The sequence below is a fragment of the Pleurodeles waltl genome, chromosome 3_1, assembly GCF_031143425.1.
Source record: "Pleurodeles waltl isolate 20211129_DDA chromosome 3_1, aPleWal1.hap1.20221129, whole genome shotgun sequence".
NCBI classification, from domain to species: domain Eukaryota; kingdom Metazoa; phylum Chordata; class Amphibia; order Caudata; family Salamandridae; genus Pleurodeles; species Pleurodeles waltl.
Genome location: NC_090440.1, coordinates 1,305,893,189 through 1,305,906,056, shown reverse-complemented (window position 1 = coordinate 1,305,906,056; position 12,868 = coordinate 1,305,893,189). Strand labels below are relative to the sequence as shown.

The 12,868-nt window shown below is 45.2% G+C and overlaps 1 protein-coding gene across 6 annotated transcripts in view; it reads right to left on the bottom strand.

The window, feature by feature from the left end:
* MYLK (myosin light chain kinase) overlaps positions 1–12,868 on the bottom strand; it is a 1,681,938-nt gene that overhangs the window by 1,028,320 nt on the left and 640,750 nt on the right. For all 6 annotated transcript variants that reach the window (XM_069224656.1, XM_069224654.1, XM_069224658.1 and 3 more), the window contains one exon: positions 10,265–10,313. In XM_069224656.1, coding sequence (XP_069080757.1) covers positions 10,265–10,313 — 49 coding nt within the window. The remainder of the gene's footprint in view (positions 1–10,264; positions 10,314–12,868) is intronic.

The window sequence follows — 12,868 nt, the reverse complement described above, 5'->3', positions numbered from 1 at the left end:
AAGTGTCTTTAAAAAGCTATAAAGTGTCTTTCAAGCACAGAGTACCTGGTTTCTGGTGGGAAATCTCCTTAGAGGGCCACAGGAGAAGAGATGCGCGGAAAAAGGGGTGTGTGCGTCGATTTCTCCTCAGCACACACAGACTTGCGTCGTTCTTTTCCACGCGGGGAAGTCGGGCGTCGTTTTCCGGCGCGCAGACAGTCTCTTTTTGTGGGTCGCGGGGATTACCAGATGTCCCGGGTCTGTGCGTGGATTCTCCTGCTTGTTTTCCGGCTGCGCGTCGTTCTGCGGGGCTGCGCGTCGAAGTTTCGATCTCACGGTAGGCGTCGCGTCGATTTCTCCTTGGAAGTCGGGCGGCGTTGTCCTTGCGAGGCCGTGCGTCGAAATTTTGGTCTCACGGCAGGCGTCGCGTCGATTTCTCCTTGGAAGTCGGGCGGCGTTGTCCTTGCGAGGCCGTGCGTCAAAGTTTCGCGCTCACGGTAGGCGTCGCGTCGATTTCTCCTGGAAAGTCGGGCGGCTTTGTCCTTGCGAGGTTGTGCGGCGAAGTCTCGATCGTCCCGAGGGCGTCGCGTCAATCAGCGTCGGTGTGCGGCGTTTTTCTCGCCGCGAAACAAGCTGTGCGTCGAAATTTTTCGCCGCACGGAGCGTCCAAGTGAAAGGAAGAAGTCTTTTTGGTCCTGAGACTTCAAGGAACAGGAGGCATGCTCTATCCAAGCCCTTGGAGAGCACTTTCACAGCCAGACAAGAGTTCAGCAAGGCAGCAGGGCAACAGCAAGGCAGCAGTCCTTTGTAGAAAGCAGACAGGTGAGTCCTTTGAGCAGCCAGGCAGTTCTTCTTGGCAGGGTGTAGTTTCTGGTTTCTTCTCCAGCAAGTGTCTGATGAGGTAGGGCAGAGGCCCTGTTTTATACCCAAATGTGCCTTTGAAGTGGGGGAGACTTCAAAGAGTGGCTAAGAAGTGCACCAGGTCCCCTTTCAGTTCAATCCTGTCTGCCAGGGTCCCAGTAGGGGGTGTGGCAGTCCTTTGTGTGAGAGCAGGCCCTCCACCCTCCCAGCCCAGGAAGACCCATTCAAAATGCAGATGTATGCAAGTGAGGCTGAGTACCCTGTGTTTGGGGTGTGTCTGAGTGAATGCACAAGGAGCTGTCAACCAAGCCCAGCCAGACGTGGATTGTAAGGCACAGAAAGATTTAAGTGCAAAGAAATGCTCACTTTCTAAAAGTGGCATTTCTAGAATAGTAATATTAAATCCGACTTCACCAGTCAGCAGGATTTTGTATTACCATTCTGGCCATACTAAATATGACCTTCCTGCTCCTTTCAGATCAGCAGCTGCCACTTTAACAGTGTATGAGGGCAGCCCCAATGTTAGCCTATGAAGGAAGCAGGCCCCACAGTAGTGTAAAAACGAATTTAGGAGTTTTACACTACCAGGACATATAACTACACAGGTATATGTCCTGCCTTTTATCTACACAGCACCCTGCTCTAGGGGTTACCTAGGGCACACATTAAGGGTGACTTATATGTAGAAAAAGGGGAGTTCTATACTTGGCAAGTACTTTTAAATGCCAAGTCGAGGTGGCAGTGAAACTGCACACACAGGCCTTGCAATGGCAGGCCTGACACAAGGAAAAGGGGCTACTTAAGTGGGTGGCACAACCAGTGCTGCAGGCCCACTAGTAGCATTTGATTTACCAGCCCTATGCACATAAAGTGCACCTTACTAGGGATTTATAAGTAAATTAATAGTCCAATCAGGTATGATTCAAGGTTACCATGTTTTAAGGGAGAGAGCATATGCACTTTAGCACTGGTTAGCAGTGGTAAAGTGCGCAGAGTCTAAAAACCAGCAAAAATGAGGTCAGAAAATGAGAAGGAGGAAGGCAAAAAGTTTGGGGATGACACTGTCAAAAAGCCAGGTCCAACATTAAGTAGGTGCAAAGTGCTTGCAAGCCGTGTGCCTTTATTTCCTCTCCACTGCATTTGCATAAAGATGTGAGGCTCCAGATAGCTTCCAGTCAAGGACACTCCAACAAAAGGAGGCCTGATGGCCCCTCTTATTCGGACTTTCTTATGGGCCAGATGGGGTCTTGAATTGTAAAGAACCCCTCCTCGCCTGCACTTTGTTGATCAGATCAAAAACAGACAACGTGCAGGTGCTGCTGAAAGTATGCTGGTGTCTGAAAATTACACCAGAACAAATTCAGCATTTTACAGTGGGGTCAAACTTCTGTGAAAGTAGTGGGTGGACGCCGTCCACCCGTGTGTACCCCCGACTCGTGCCCTGTGCAAGATTTGCTTCCAAGAGGGCGCAGAAACTAGTGACTCTACTGCGACATTGCAGCAGAAACAAAACAAAAGGGTAACTGATTTCACTCCTCCCTCATAGCAGTTGTGTGCACTGCTGTGCTGTGATCTGCCGTGTTCGTGCCTGCCCAATCACCTGCGTTCACAGGATATACCACAGGAGAGTCAGCAACAGCGTACAGAGTGTATGTTGTGCACAGCGGTTGACCATTACTGTTTTACCAGGGATTGAGACAGAGAGGCTGAAGAATCCTATTATGCCTTGCTTGTCTCTCTCTTTCCCCGCCCCCGGCCTTTTGAGGGGAATTTGCTGGGCCACTACTGTGCCTGCTTCGCTCGGGGAGCTAGGAGGAGACAGATGTGCAGCAGAGGTTGCACACCAGCCGCAAGTGCTGCAAAGTCTGTGAAACACTTAAAGGTGCTTTAAGGCATGGAGTCTGCATTCCTTGGGGAGGGGGATATGTTTGTTGTTGCCAGAAGCTGAGCAAGAATCACGGTGGAGGTAGCAACAACAATACAGCAAACTAATGTGGAGGAGGTAAACCCCTTCAGACGGCTCATTCCTGTAACATATAATTAGTACATGACTCTGTTTATTGGTTTGGGAAATATTGGCCGCAGTTTATTAACGTTGATTTACAGCATGTTGGCCCTGCTTTTATGAGGGCCATAAATCATTCCGTCATCTCAGATGTACATGCAAATGGGGTCATGAGTTGTCATAAATCACTTTATCGTCCATGAGGTTGAAAGGCCATGGGTTTATGGTTACATTGTTGAGCTCTGCAATAAAACACTTTGCATCTTAACAATGCCACATAATTTTTTTATATCTGCATGTTACCTGTCCATCAATCAATTAGCCATAAATCACCCTCGCGTTTAGTCCTTTGTGCATCTTGCCCCTTGGCGTTGGCGTTATTCCTTTTCTATGTAGGAGGGTACTCATTTCCTTTTAGGCTTAACTCGCTACCTAGTTTAGTTCTTGTATCCAGCTCTCCGGTGGACCTGGGCTGCGAGTGCCGTGTTTCGTGTACCTCCTCCGACTTCCTTACCCTGCCGTGATGCATCCCAAGGTAAGTAGCTCTGCCACGATTGGGGCTTAAAAGAGGGGTTCCGGTCCGGGCAGCCTCTTTTAAGCCCCAATCGTGCCCTTGGGGCATGTTAAGGCAATTAAAAAAATGCAATGGCCCCATTGGGCCAAAGTAAAGTTTACTGCCCCTCCTCCTTCCGCCCGTCCCAGGGCGTCAAAAAGGGAGGGGGTCACCGTGAGGGGAGACCCCGTCCGCACCCCTCCTTTGGTCGCGCGCCTCGTTTCGGCGCGATTTTACTCGAGGGCCTCTGAGGGGTTTCTGGTCCGGCCCCACGATCACCCTTTGGTTGCAGGCCTTCCTTCTAAGTTGGTGCTTTAAATGGCCAGGTACTCTCTGGTACTGAGTACCTGCACTTCTCAGCAGTACTGCAATACAATTAATGGGAGAGTACCGGCAGTTCTCAGGAGCAAACAAGTACTCTAAAAAGTGAGTACCTTCACTTCTTCATTTCCATTTAAAGCACTGAGGAAAGTGTATATGAATCTTTCACTCATTATCGTTTGCTTATTACTTTTGGAACTCTTGGAATTATAAGAGGGGAACAGGGGTCCTACTCATTGCTTTTCAGCTTGGGTTGTAGGAACATTGATGTACTGACAATTGAAGGGGGATAAGATTTTCTTTTGATTTCAAGGATTGTTTAGTAGGGTAAACGAGATACCGATAGAAAAGGAAGCAAAGGCTATCTAACCGATTAAAATATCGTCTTTAACTGATTAACTAATGCCAAATGGGAGTTGATAGAGCCAGGGAAGTGGTTTCCCAGACAAGGTCAAAAGGTAAATTGCATGAAATGTACCAACACCAAGACAACTAAGATGTAAGGGACGAAGGACATAAAGCCAGAAACAGAATCAAGAACCCCTTGGGACTTCAGATGATCATAATGTTAGTGTTGCAAGTGAGTATAAGGAAACTAAGGAAGAATACCTCATGCAGCCCTAGCCAGAGTGAACCAGCTGCTTCCAATAGTTCATCAGTAAGAAAATCACAGAAGACTTTGTGGGCAAGTATTTAAAAAAGAGTCTGAACCAAAAGAATGTCTCTGTATTTATAGAAGTTATCACAAGCAGAGGGGAAGTGAGAAGCTAGAGCTTGGCGGATTTAGATTTAGGCGAAGATCTGTCTTTTACAAGAGCACTAGATTTGACAATCATTAACAAGTCCCTGCCCGAGACAAGACTGTCTTTATCAGCTCAACTAGTCTCGCCTACGACAAATCTCATGTCACAAGAAGGTGCAACAGGGGACATGGTGCGAACTAGGGGAGGAGGGAATAAATAGAAACCTCAATCGTGTTAATAGCTATCCCACTAAGACGAGTGAAACCTTGAGGCCGGGCGTTATGGCAGATAATAAAGGAGCACTGGTGTCAAATCACAATTTCTCTTCAAATTTAGAAACGTCGGCATCTTTATCATCATCTTTTTTGGATATAATGTTATTAATGCAGAAACCCTGCAAGGAATATAAGAAGAGCTAGCACTAAATGATGATGTTTTAAAGTCTCAGAAAACACAATTGCATGAGATTGCAGCAGAATTAAAACAAATAAATTACTGTATGCTGACTCTGGGATAGATGCAGTAGAGTGGAGTGGGGTGGACTGGATTGAGGTATAGTGTATTGAGTGGACTGAATGGGGTTGATTGGGTGGGGTGGGTGGACTTAAATGGGGTGAGTTGATTAGAGTAGGGTGATTTGAGTGGGGTGGATTAGATTGGATTGGAGGGAGGTGAATTGAACTAGACTTTAGGGAATTGGAGTGTGGTGGATTGGATTGGAGGGGGGGGATTAGACTAGAGTGGGGTAGAATGAAGTGGGATGGACTGGATGGGGTGGATTAGATTGGAGTGGGGTGGGTCGGGGTGGGGTGGATTGGAGTGGGGTGGAGTTGACTGAAGTGGGCTGGGTTGTATTGGATCAGGGTGGAATGTGGTGGAGTGGAACGGAGTGGGGTGGGTTTTATTTAGGTGGGTTGGATTGGAGTGCGGTGAAATGGATTGAATTGGTGGATTGGACTGCTGTGTGGTGGAATGGAGTGGGGTGGAATGGTGTGAGGTGAATTGGTGTGAAGTGGGGTGGGTTATATTGGATTGGTGGAGTGGATTGGAATGGATTGCATTGGAGTGGGGTGGATTGGACTGGAGTGGGGTGGATTGGATTGGACTGGCATGAGGTGGACTAGAGTGGAGTGCAATGGAGTGGGGTGGAATGGAGTGGGGTGGAAAGGAGTGAGGTGGAATGGAGTAGAATGGAATGGAGTGGAGTGGAATGGAGTGGAGTGGAGTAGATTGGATTGCAGTGGGGTGGACTGGACTGGAGTAAGGTGGATTGGATAAAGTGGGTGGATAGGATTAAGGTGGGTTGAGGTGGATTGGGGTGGGGTGAACTGACGGGTGTGGTGGATTGGAATGAGATGGACTGGATTTGGTGGGTTGGAATGGATTTAGATGGATTTGATGGCAGTGGGATGGATTGGGGTAGGGTGGGATGGGAATGGGATGGATTGGAGTTGGGCAGATTGGATTTGGCTGGGTTAGGGTGGATTGGATTATGTGGGGTGGGGTGGATTAGATTGGGGTGAGTTGGATTGGAGTGGGGCAGATTGTTTTGGACTGGAGTGGGCCAGGTTGTTTTGGATTGGAGTGGGGCAGATTGGAGTGCAGAGAATTGTTTTGGATTGGAGTGGGACAGATTGGATTGTTTTGGATAGGAGCGGGACAAATTGGATTGTTTTGGTTTGGAGTGGAGCAGATTGGATCGTTTTCGATTGGATTGGGGCACATCGTTTACTATTGGAGTGGGGCAAATTGGTGTGGGATGGATTGTTTTGGATTGAAGTCAGGCAGATAGTTTTGGATTGAAGTGGGGCAGGTTGTTTGGGATTAGAGTGGCACAGGTTGTTTTGGACTGGAGTGGGGCGGATTCTTTTGTATTGGAGTGGGGCAGATTGTTTTGGATTGCAGTGGGTTGGATTTTAGGGAGTGGCTTGGATTGCAGTGGATTGGGAGGGAGTGGGGTAGATTGGATTGGGGTGAGGTGGATTGGAGTGGGGTGGAACATGGTGGATTGTAGTGAGGCAGATTAGAGTAGGGTGGATAGTTTTGGATTGGAGTGGGGCACATTGTTTTAGATTGGAGTGGGACAGATTTGATTGATTTGGATAGGAGCAGGCAAATTGGATTGTTTTGCATTTGAGTGGAGCAGATTGGATTGCTTTGGATTGGATTGGGGCAGATTGGAGTGAGGCACATTGTTTTCGATTTAAGTGGGGAAGATTGGAGTGGGTTGGATTGTTCTGGATTAAAGTTGGGCAGATTGTTTTGGATTGAAGTGGGGCAGGTTGTTTTGGAATAGAATGCCACAGGTTGGTTTGGACTGGAGTGGGGCAGATTTTTTTGTATTGGAGAGGGGCAGTTTGGAGTGGGGCAGATTGTTTTGGATTGAAGTGGGTTGGATTTTGATGGATTGGATTGGAGTGCAGTGAAATGGGGAGGAAGTGGGGTGGATTGGATTAGGGTGAGGTGGTTTAGATGAGAGTGGTGTAGATTGGATTGGGGTGAGGTGGATTGGATTGAGTGGGGTAGAATATGGTGGATTGGAGTGCATAGTTTTGGATTGGAGTGGGGCAGGTTGTTTTGGATTGGAGTGGGTGGATTAGAGTGGGGTAGGTTGTTAAGATTAGAGTGGGACAGATTGGAGGGTGACAAATTGTTTTAGATGGAGTGGGGCAGAATGGAGGGTGGCAGATTGTTTTGGATTGTAGCGGGCAGACCGATGCTCTCAAAACCTCCCGTCTACACTTGCCAACCACCCTCAAACAGGCAGTCAAGGACCTCTCAGCCTGGATCACAGAGAGTGCTGACGTAGTTGCCCCTTGCTAACCCACCAACTCCAAAAGATTACCCAAGCAAGCCAGCTGGTAGATGATGGAACTAAATACCTTGAAACACACCTGTAAATGACTGAAAAAGGAAATGGTGCACCAGCAGAGACCCCATGGACCGAACTTCATTGAAAACCACCCTGAACCATTGGCACCAACTCCTATGAAATACAAAATGAAGAACCCATTGAAGCAAGGCTCTAACCAAAGCAAGGAACTCTTCAACTTTGTCAGGGAATTATCCAGCCCCATAGTCACCGACAAAGTCATCACCCCCATGCAGAAACTCTGCGACTGCTTGGCGGATTTCTTCTACAACAAGATATCCACCATCTACAGAATCATTGAACCCCAAGACACTGACGTCTTCAACCATCTTGACCCCATGGAGGAGGAACACAATCAACCACTCACTAACTGGGATCAGCTTACCATGCAAGACACCACAGCCATCATGTTTTGCTTCCACCCAGGAGCACCCACAGACCCATGCCCTCACCAAATTTTCAACCTAGGGAGCTAGACTACCTGCTGTGAGTTCACCATCATCATCGCGTCAATTGCCATGGCCACATTCCCTGAAAAATGGAAGCATGCAGAAGTCAAGCCCTTCCTCAAGAAACCATCCGTCGACCCCAATGAACTCAAGAACTTCAGCCCCATTGCCTAGCTCCTCTTCCCTGTAAAAGTTGTCGAGAAGGCCATCAACCGCCAACTTTGAGTATACCTGGAGAGCCACGATCTTCTGGACACTTCCCAATTTGGATTTTTCACCAATGACATCACTGAAACCACCCTAATGGCAGCCACAGACAACATCATATCCCTCCTTGACCAAAGAATAATGACTGCTTTGATCATTCTCGACGTCTCAACAGCGTTCAACACAGTATCACACCACACCCTGATCAAAAGGCTGCACAACCTCAGATTCCAAGGAAACACCCTCAAATGGAGCACTTCCTTCCTCATAGGAAGAATCCAGAGAATCCACTTCCCACCCTTTACCTCTAAACCTAAGAAGAACATCTGCGGGGTCACTTAAAGGTTCGCCCCTCAACCCTACCCTGTTCAACACCTACATGACTCCCTTGGCCAATGTTGTAAGATCGCATGGACTAAACATCAAATCCTATGCCAACGATACCCAGCTCTTCCTCTCACTATCAGAAGACCACTCTGCCACACTAACAAACGTCCGGTGGTTCCTGAAAACTGAGTCATCTATTAGATGCGTGCAAAAACAAATTCTAAAAAATAACCCTGGGACTCTTAAAGGGATGGAAGGAAGTGAATTATATAATTCCTGTAGAGCAGGGAGGGTTTAAGGAGGGGCACTCTACAATAGACCACTGTTTTAGCCTTTAGATAATGGCACGAAAGTCTGTGAAACAAAGGAGAAATTTGTTCTGCTGTTACTTAGACTATTGCACCACATTTCACTTGGTGGATCGTAAGCGGTTATAGGAAGCACTAATAACTAATTGTTGATAACAACAGTGTGGAGGGCTGCAGTAGAACACTAGGGAATCAGCTGACAGGCTGCTGATGTTGGAAGTACATTTTACTCCGTATGTCAGACATTTTTCTCACAGAAATAAGGAAGATTGCATGAATTTACAGGAAACTGTGCTCTCATTTTAGATTTTGTAGCACCTTCCATAAACTTTGAGAACACCATGAAAGAAAACAGTTTTCTCTCAAACATGATTCATCAAATCCCAGCAGATGATCAGCATTTTACCCAGAGTAAAATCACCTTTTAATACATGACAATTCCTAACATTGGCAGCATAACTCGCAGAGTTGCTTTACTTTGCGCCAAGGAGGCGTTTCCATGGGTCTTGTGTAGGTGTTCCCATGCAACATCCATGGATTTTGAGGCATTCCTAGATTTGCTAGGTTTTGTAAACCAGGGAATATGTCAGAAGTCTACCCCACCCCAGGGTTGGCGTAAGAATAACACAGCGGGAGAAATATCTTTATTTCGCCCCGTTTTCTTCTCTTTCTATATGTGCTGCATTGGTACGGTACCACCTCAAATGATTTATAATGTGATTAAAATTATCTGTTATCACCCTTATATAACCTCCTTTTTATATTCATATAGTGGGACACAGTGACCATGTCATGGAGTCGTGTAATGACTGCCCCAACATAGTGTGTGGACTAGTCCCCTTTAAATTTGCCACTCAGAGAATGTCTGGATACCAACAGTCCAGATACCTATAAATATTCAACTTTAATTTCTCAAAAACTACTGGGCAGAATTATAGAAAATCACAACAGTATGCTTTCTGGGTAAACATCTATTTTGCTGCCAAACTTGTTGTAATTCTGTTCAGCCATTTTGGCTTCAGCACTGTGGGGAATTTGCATATTGGGACTACCCCCTTTTCTTGAACCCCCACACCCCCTCGCTTGACGGATCACCCTGTAAGCTTAACCTTCTAGGAAGGAGCTGGAATATATATATGAACAAGGCTACGGCTTAAACGCGTTGGGAGGAAGAATCTGTATGACAGTAAAATCTTTACTTTCACTGAAGTCTACTGACCTTTCTTGTGGTAACAAGAATTTGTTTGATTTATTAATGGTTTGTCCCGAAACCATGGTTGGACCGCCACTTTTCTGAGCCTCAGTATTTCGGCTTTTGCTTGGTGAATATATATATATATTTATATATATATAAATATATATATATGTGTGTGTGTGTACACACTCACACAGAATAGTAATAATGATGAACATTTATAAAAATACATTTTAATACTTACTTGTGCTTATCCCAAAAATAATGTCTTCTCAAATGAAGTGGCTCCTTTGTTAATAAAGCAACACTCACCTGTAATATAATGACTCCCAATGAGCTGCCTGTAATGGAGATGCATTCATACTGTGGCTTTATGATACCCAGTTAAGAAAACATTAATAAATGCAGCACATGCTCAGCAGTAAATAGCGAGTAGAGTCTTACCCTAGGAGTTTAGTGCTGGAAGGTAAGCCATATTTCTTCACACCAGTACCTGTAAAAAGATAAGAAACTGTGAGTGAATTTTGTCTGAACATTGTCTGTTTTCCAGCTCTAAGTTCTAAAAATACTTAACCCTAAATTGTAATCGGCTGAGAAGAGGAGATATATATTTTCACTGAAGAAAATAAGATTAGAGTATTGTTATCGATAAGCGTCCAAATGGGTAAGAACTAACCTTTAAAAACCATCACAAAAAATCCTTTGACTAGGCCAAGATAGCTAGAATTTAACATGTAACTGGGACTCTTTCATAGTGCCGTATATCAGTTTCTATGATTCACAGTTTTTTATTTAAGGGGAAAGGTATTGGCACAATAACAGAAATCAAGGCTTGTTAGCTGAAACATATCTGTTTACTGCCACAAGGTGAATCAATTCAACATTTGAAACCCCTAGAGTGCCCATCAGAACTTTTATCATTGCATACAATGTGAATATTCACGGTTACGAATGGAGGCCCCCGTTCCGCTAGGGTCTGCAGCAACAAGTGGTGTAACTTGAGGATGAGGTTTATATATATTACCTAGTGGCAGTCGCCTCAAGGTAGTTATAGAGAGGACCATTTTTTCCACACAAAGGAGCATTTTTGTTTCATTTAGTTTCACCAAAAATACTGGGGCAGCTTGTTGAATCTTCAAAACTTATACTTTGGTCAGTTCAGCTGCTGTCTTGAACGCTTCAGGATGATCCGTGAAGCGAGATCCAAAATAAAGGGGTGGGGGAGTCCCAAAACACTTTTTCTCCATTCAGTGTCTATTGCATTCTTTAGACACGCTTACAGCCCGAATCGCTGAACGGAATTACACCAAATTTTGCACTTATGCTTTTTGAGGTTTGGTGTATTTCTATTCAGTAGTTTCTGAGATATTAAAGTTTAAAAAACATAGATATCTAGCACCCCGGATTCTGATTCGCCGATTCAGATTAGCAAATTAGGGGGAAAAGGCCCTGTTTGGCTGCCCACATCCTGACAGAAAACTTGTGGCCGCCATTTTGTTTGTCGCATCGGCTCGGGGGTTGGAGAAGATGAGTTAAAAACACACATAGGGTCAGGATACAGGTATCTTGACCCCACAGGACTCAGAGGGTCACTGTGGGCAAAATATTGCCCTATTATTATTTTTTTAGTCCGATCCGCGGGCCTGCGGATCCACGGGTGGATCCATGGATCCCGGATTCGCAAATCTGGGGCTGGATTGCTGAATCCAGAGAAAAATTGGGAAAAAACTAGGAAAAAAAACAAGTGCAGCTTGCATTTGGGTGCATGCATGCCTGTCTAGCACGGACTTTGGCTGTGCACGGGGCTGCTTATAGTCACATTTGTGTGTGCTAAAAAAACATATAAATTCACAGAAAAAAACAAAGCTTACAGGGACGTTATAGTTAGATTCTGAATTTACTCAAACAAAGCCTTGGAAATTCAGCAGTTAAAGTAAGAGTTATTTCAAGTAACTATAATGTGCGCCCTAAGTTAACTATAACTGACTCATACACAAGTGGGATGATTGTATAGGGAACACATTCTCAATTGAAATGGCTTTCTGAAGTAAAAGAAAGAGCAGAACATACTGAAAGTTTCACCTGGAGTCTTGCTGGGGAATACTTGTAATGTTTTGCTTTAAAACTGGACTTACCAGACAGGTCTCTGAACACCACTGACACTGCTGTCCGGTGTCCAGTGCATGTGCTCTGATTCCTAACATCAAAATTGGCTATGCTTCTAATTGGGATATTTAACTTGTTTATATGATGCTGACATATGGTTCCAAGTGAATCCAGGGCCTGTAAGATAAATGTCTCTAGTGGTCTGCAGCATATATTGTGCCACCACTATAGTGACAATGCAAGATCTGACGGCAAGCCTAGACCAGTCCTGTCTGTGTAGGTTTAAACTGAAAACTCAGCCTTTGACTGGCCTAAACCTTCCTTTTATATATGAATAAGTCCTCCCTGAATAAGCCTTCAATAGCCATATGTCAGTGTGTATGATATTTAAAAGTAGGACATGTAAAAGTATAATGTAAAATATGCCCTTACAGCGACAATGACCTAAAAGCTATTTTCACGTAGTGGGGTTAACTTCCATAGGAAAGCATTAGGATACCTGATTAAAGCTGATCATTTTATATCTGCCTAGGAACTAGATAAAAAATACATTCTTGGATTTTTTGAAATAGTTGTGACAAATCCAATTCAATGGTAAGGTTGAATTTGTACTAGATATTTTTCAAAAGGTACTTTTGAAATGTCACCTGCACCCTGTGGGTAACAGTAACCTTCCCTTGATAGTGTGACCTGTGGGTGGTGCCCAGCCACTTTCATATTTGTAAAGGATACCTACCCGGTCACTGGCAGATGTAGCTCATACCTGGGCCTGCCTCCTGTTTGTTTTCTTGGCCAGCCAATCCCAGTGGGAGAGAAGTTGCCCCCAGACCCGGTTTTGAGTGACCACAGAGCAGGGGTTGCTAATTTCCCTGCTTATACCTTTCAGATGGGCACAGTAGCTCTGACGAGGGGAAGAAAAGTTCTGCCATGTTGGATTTAGAT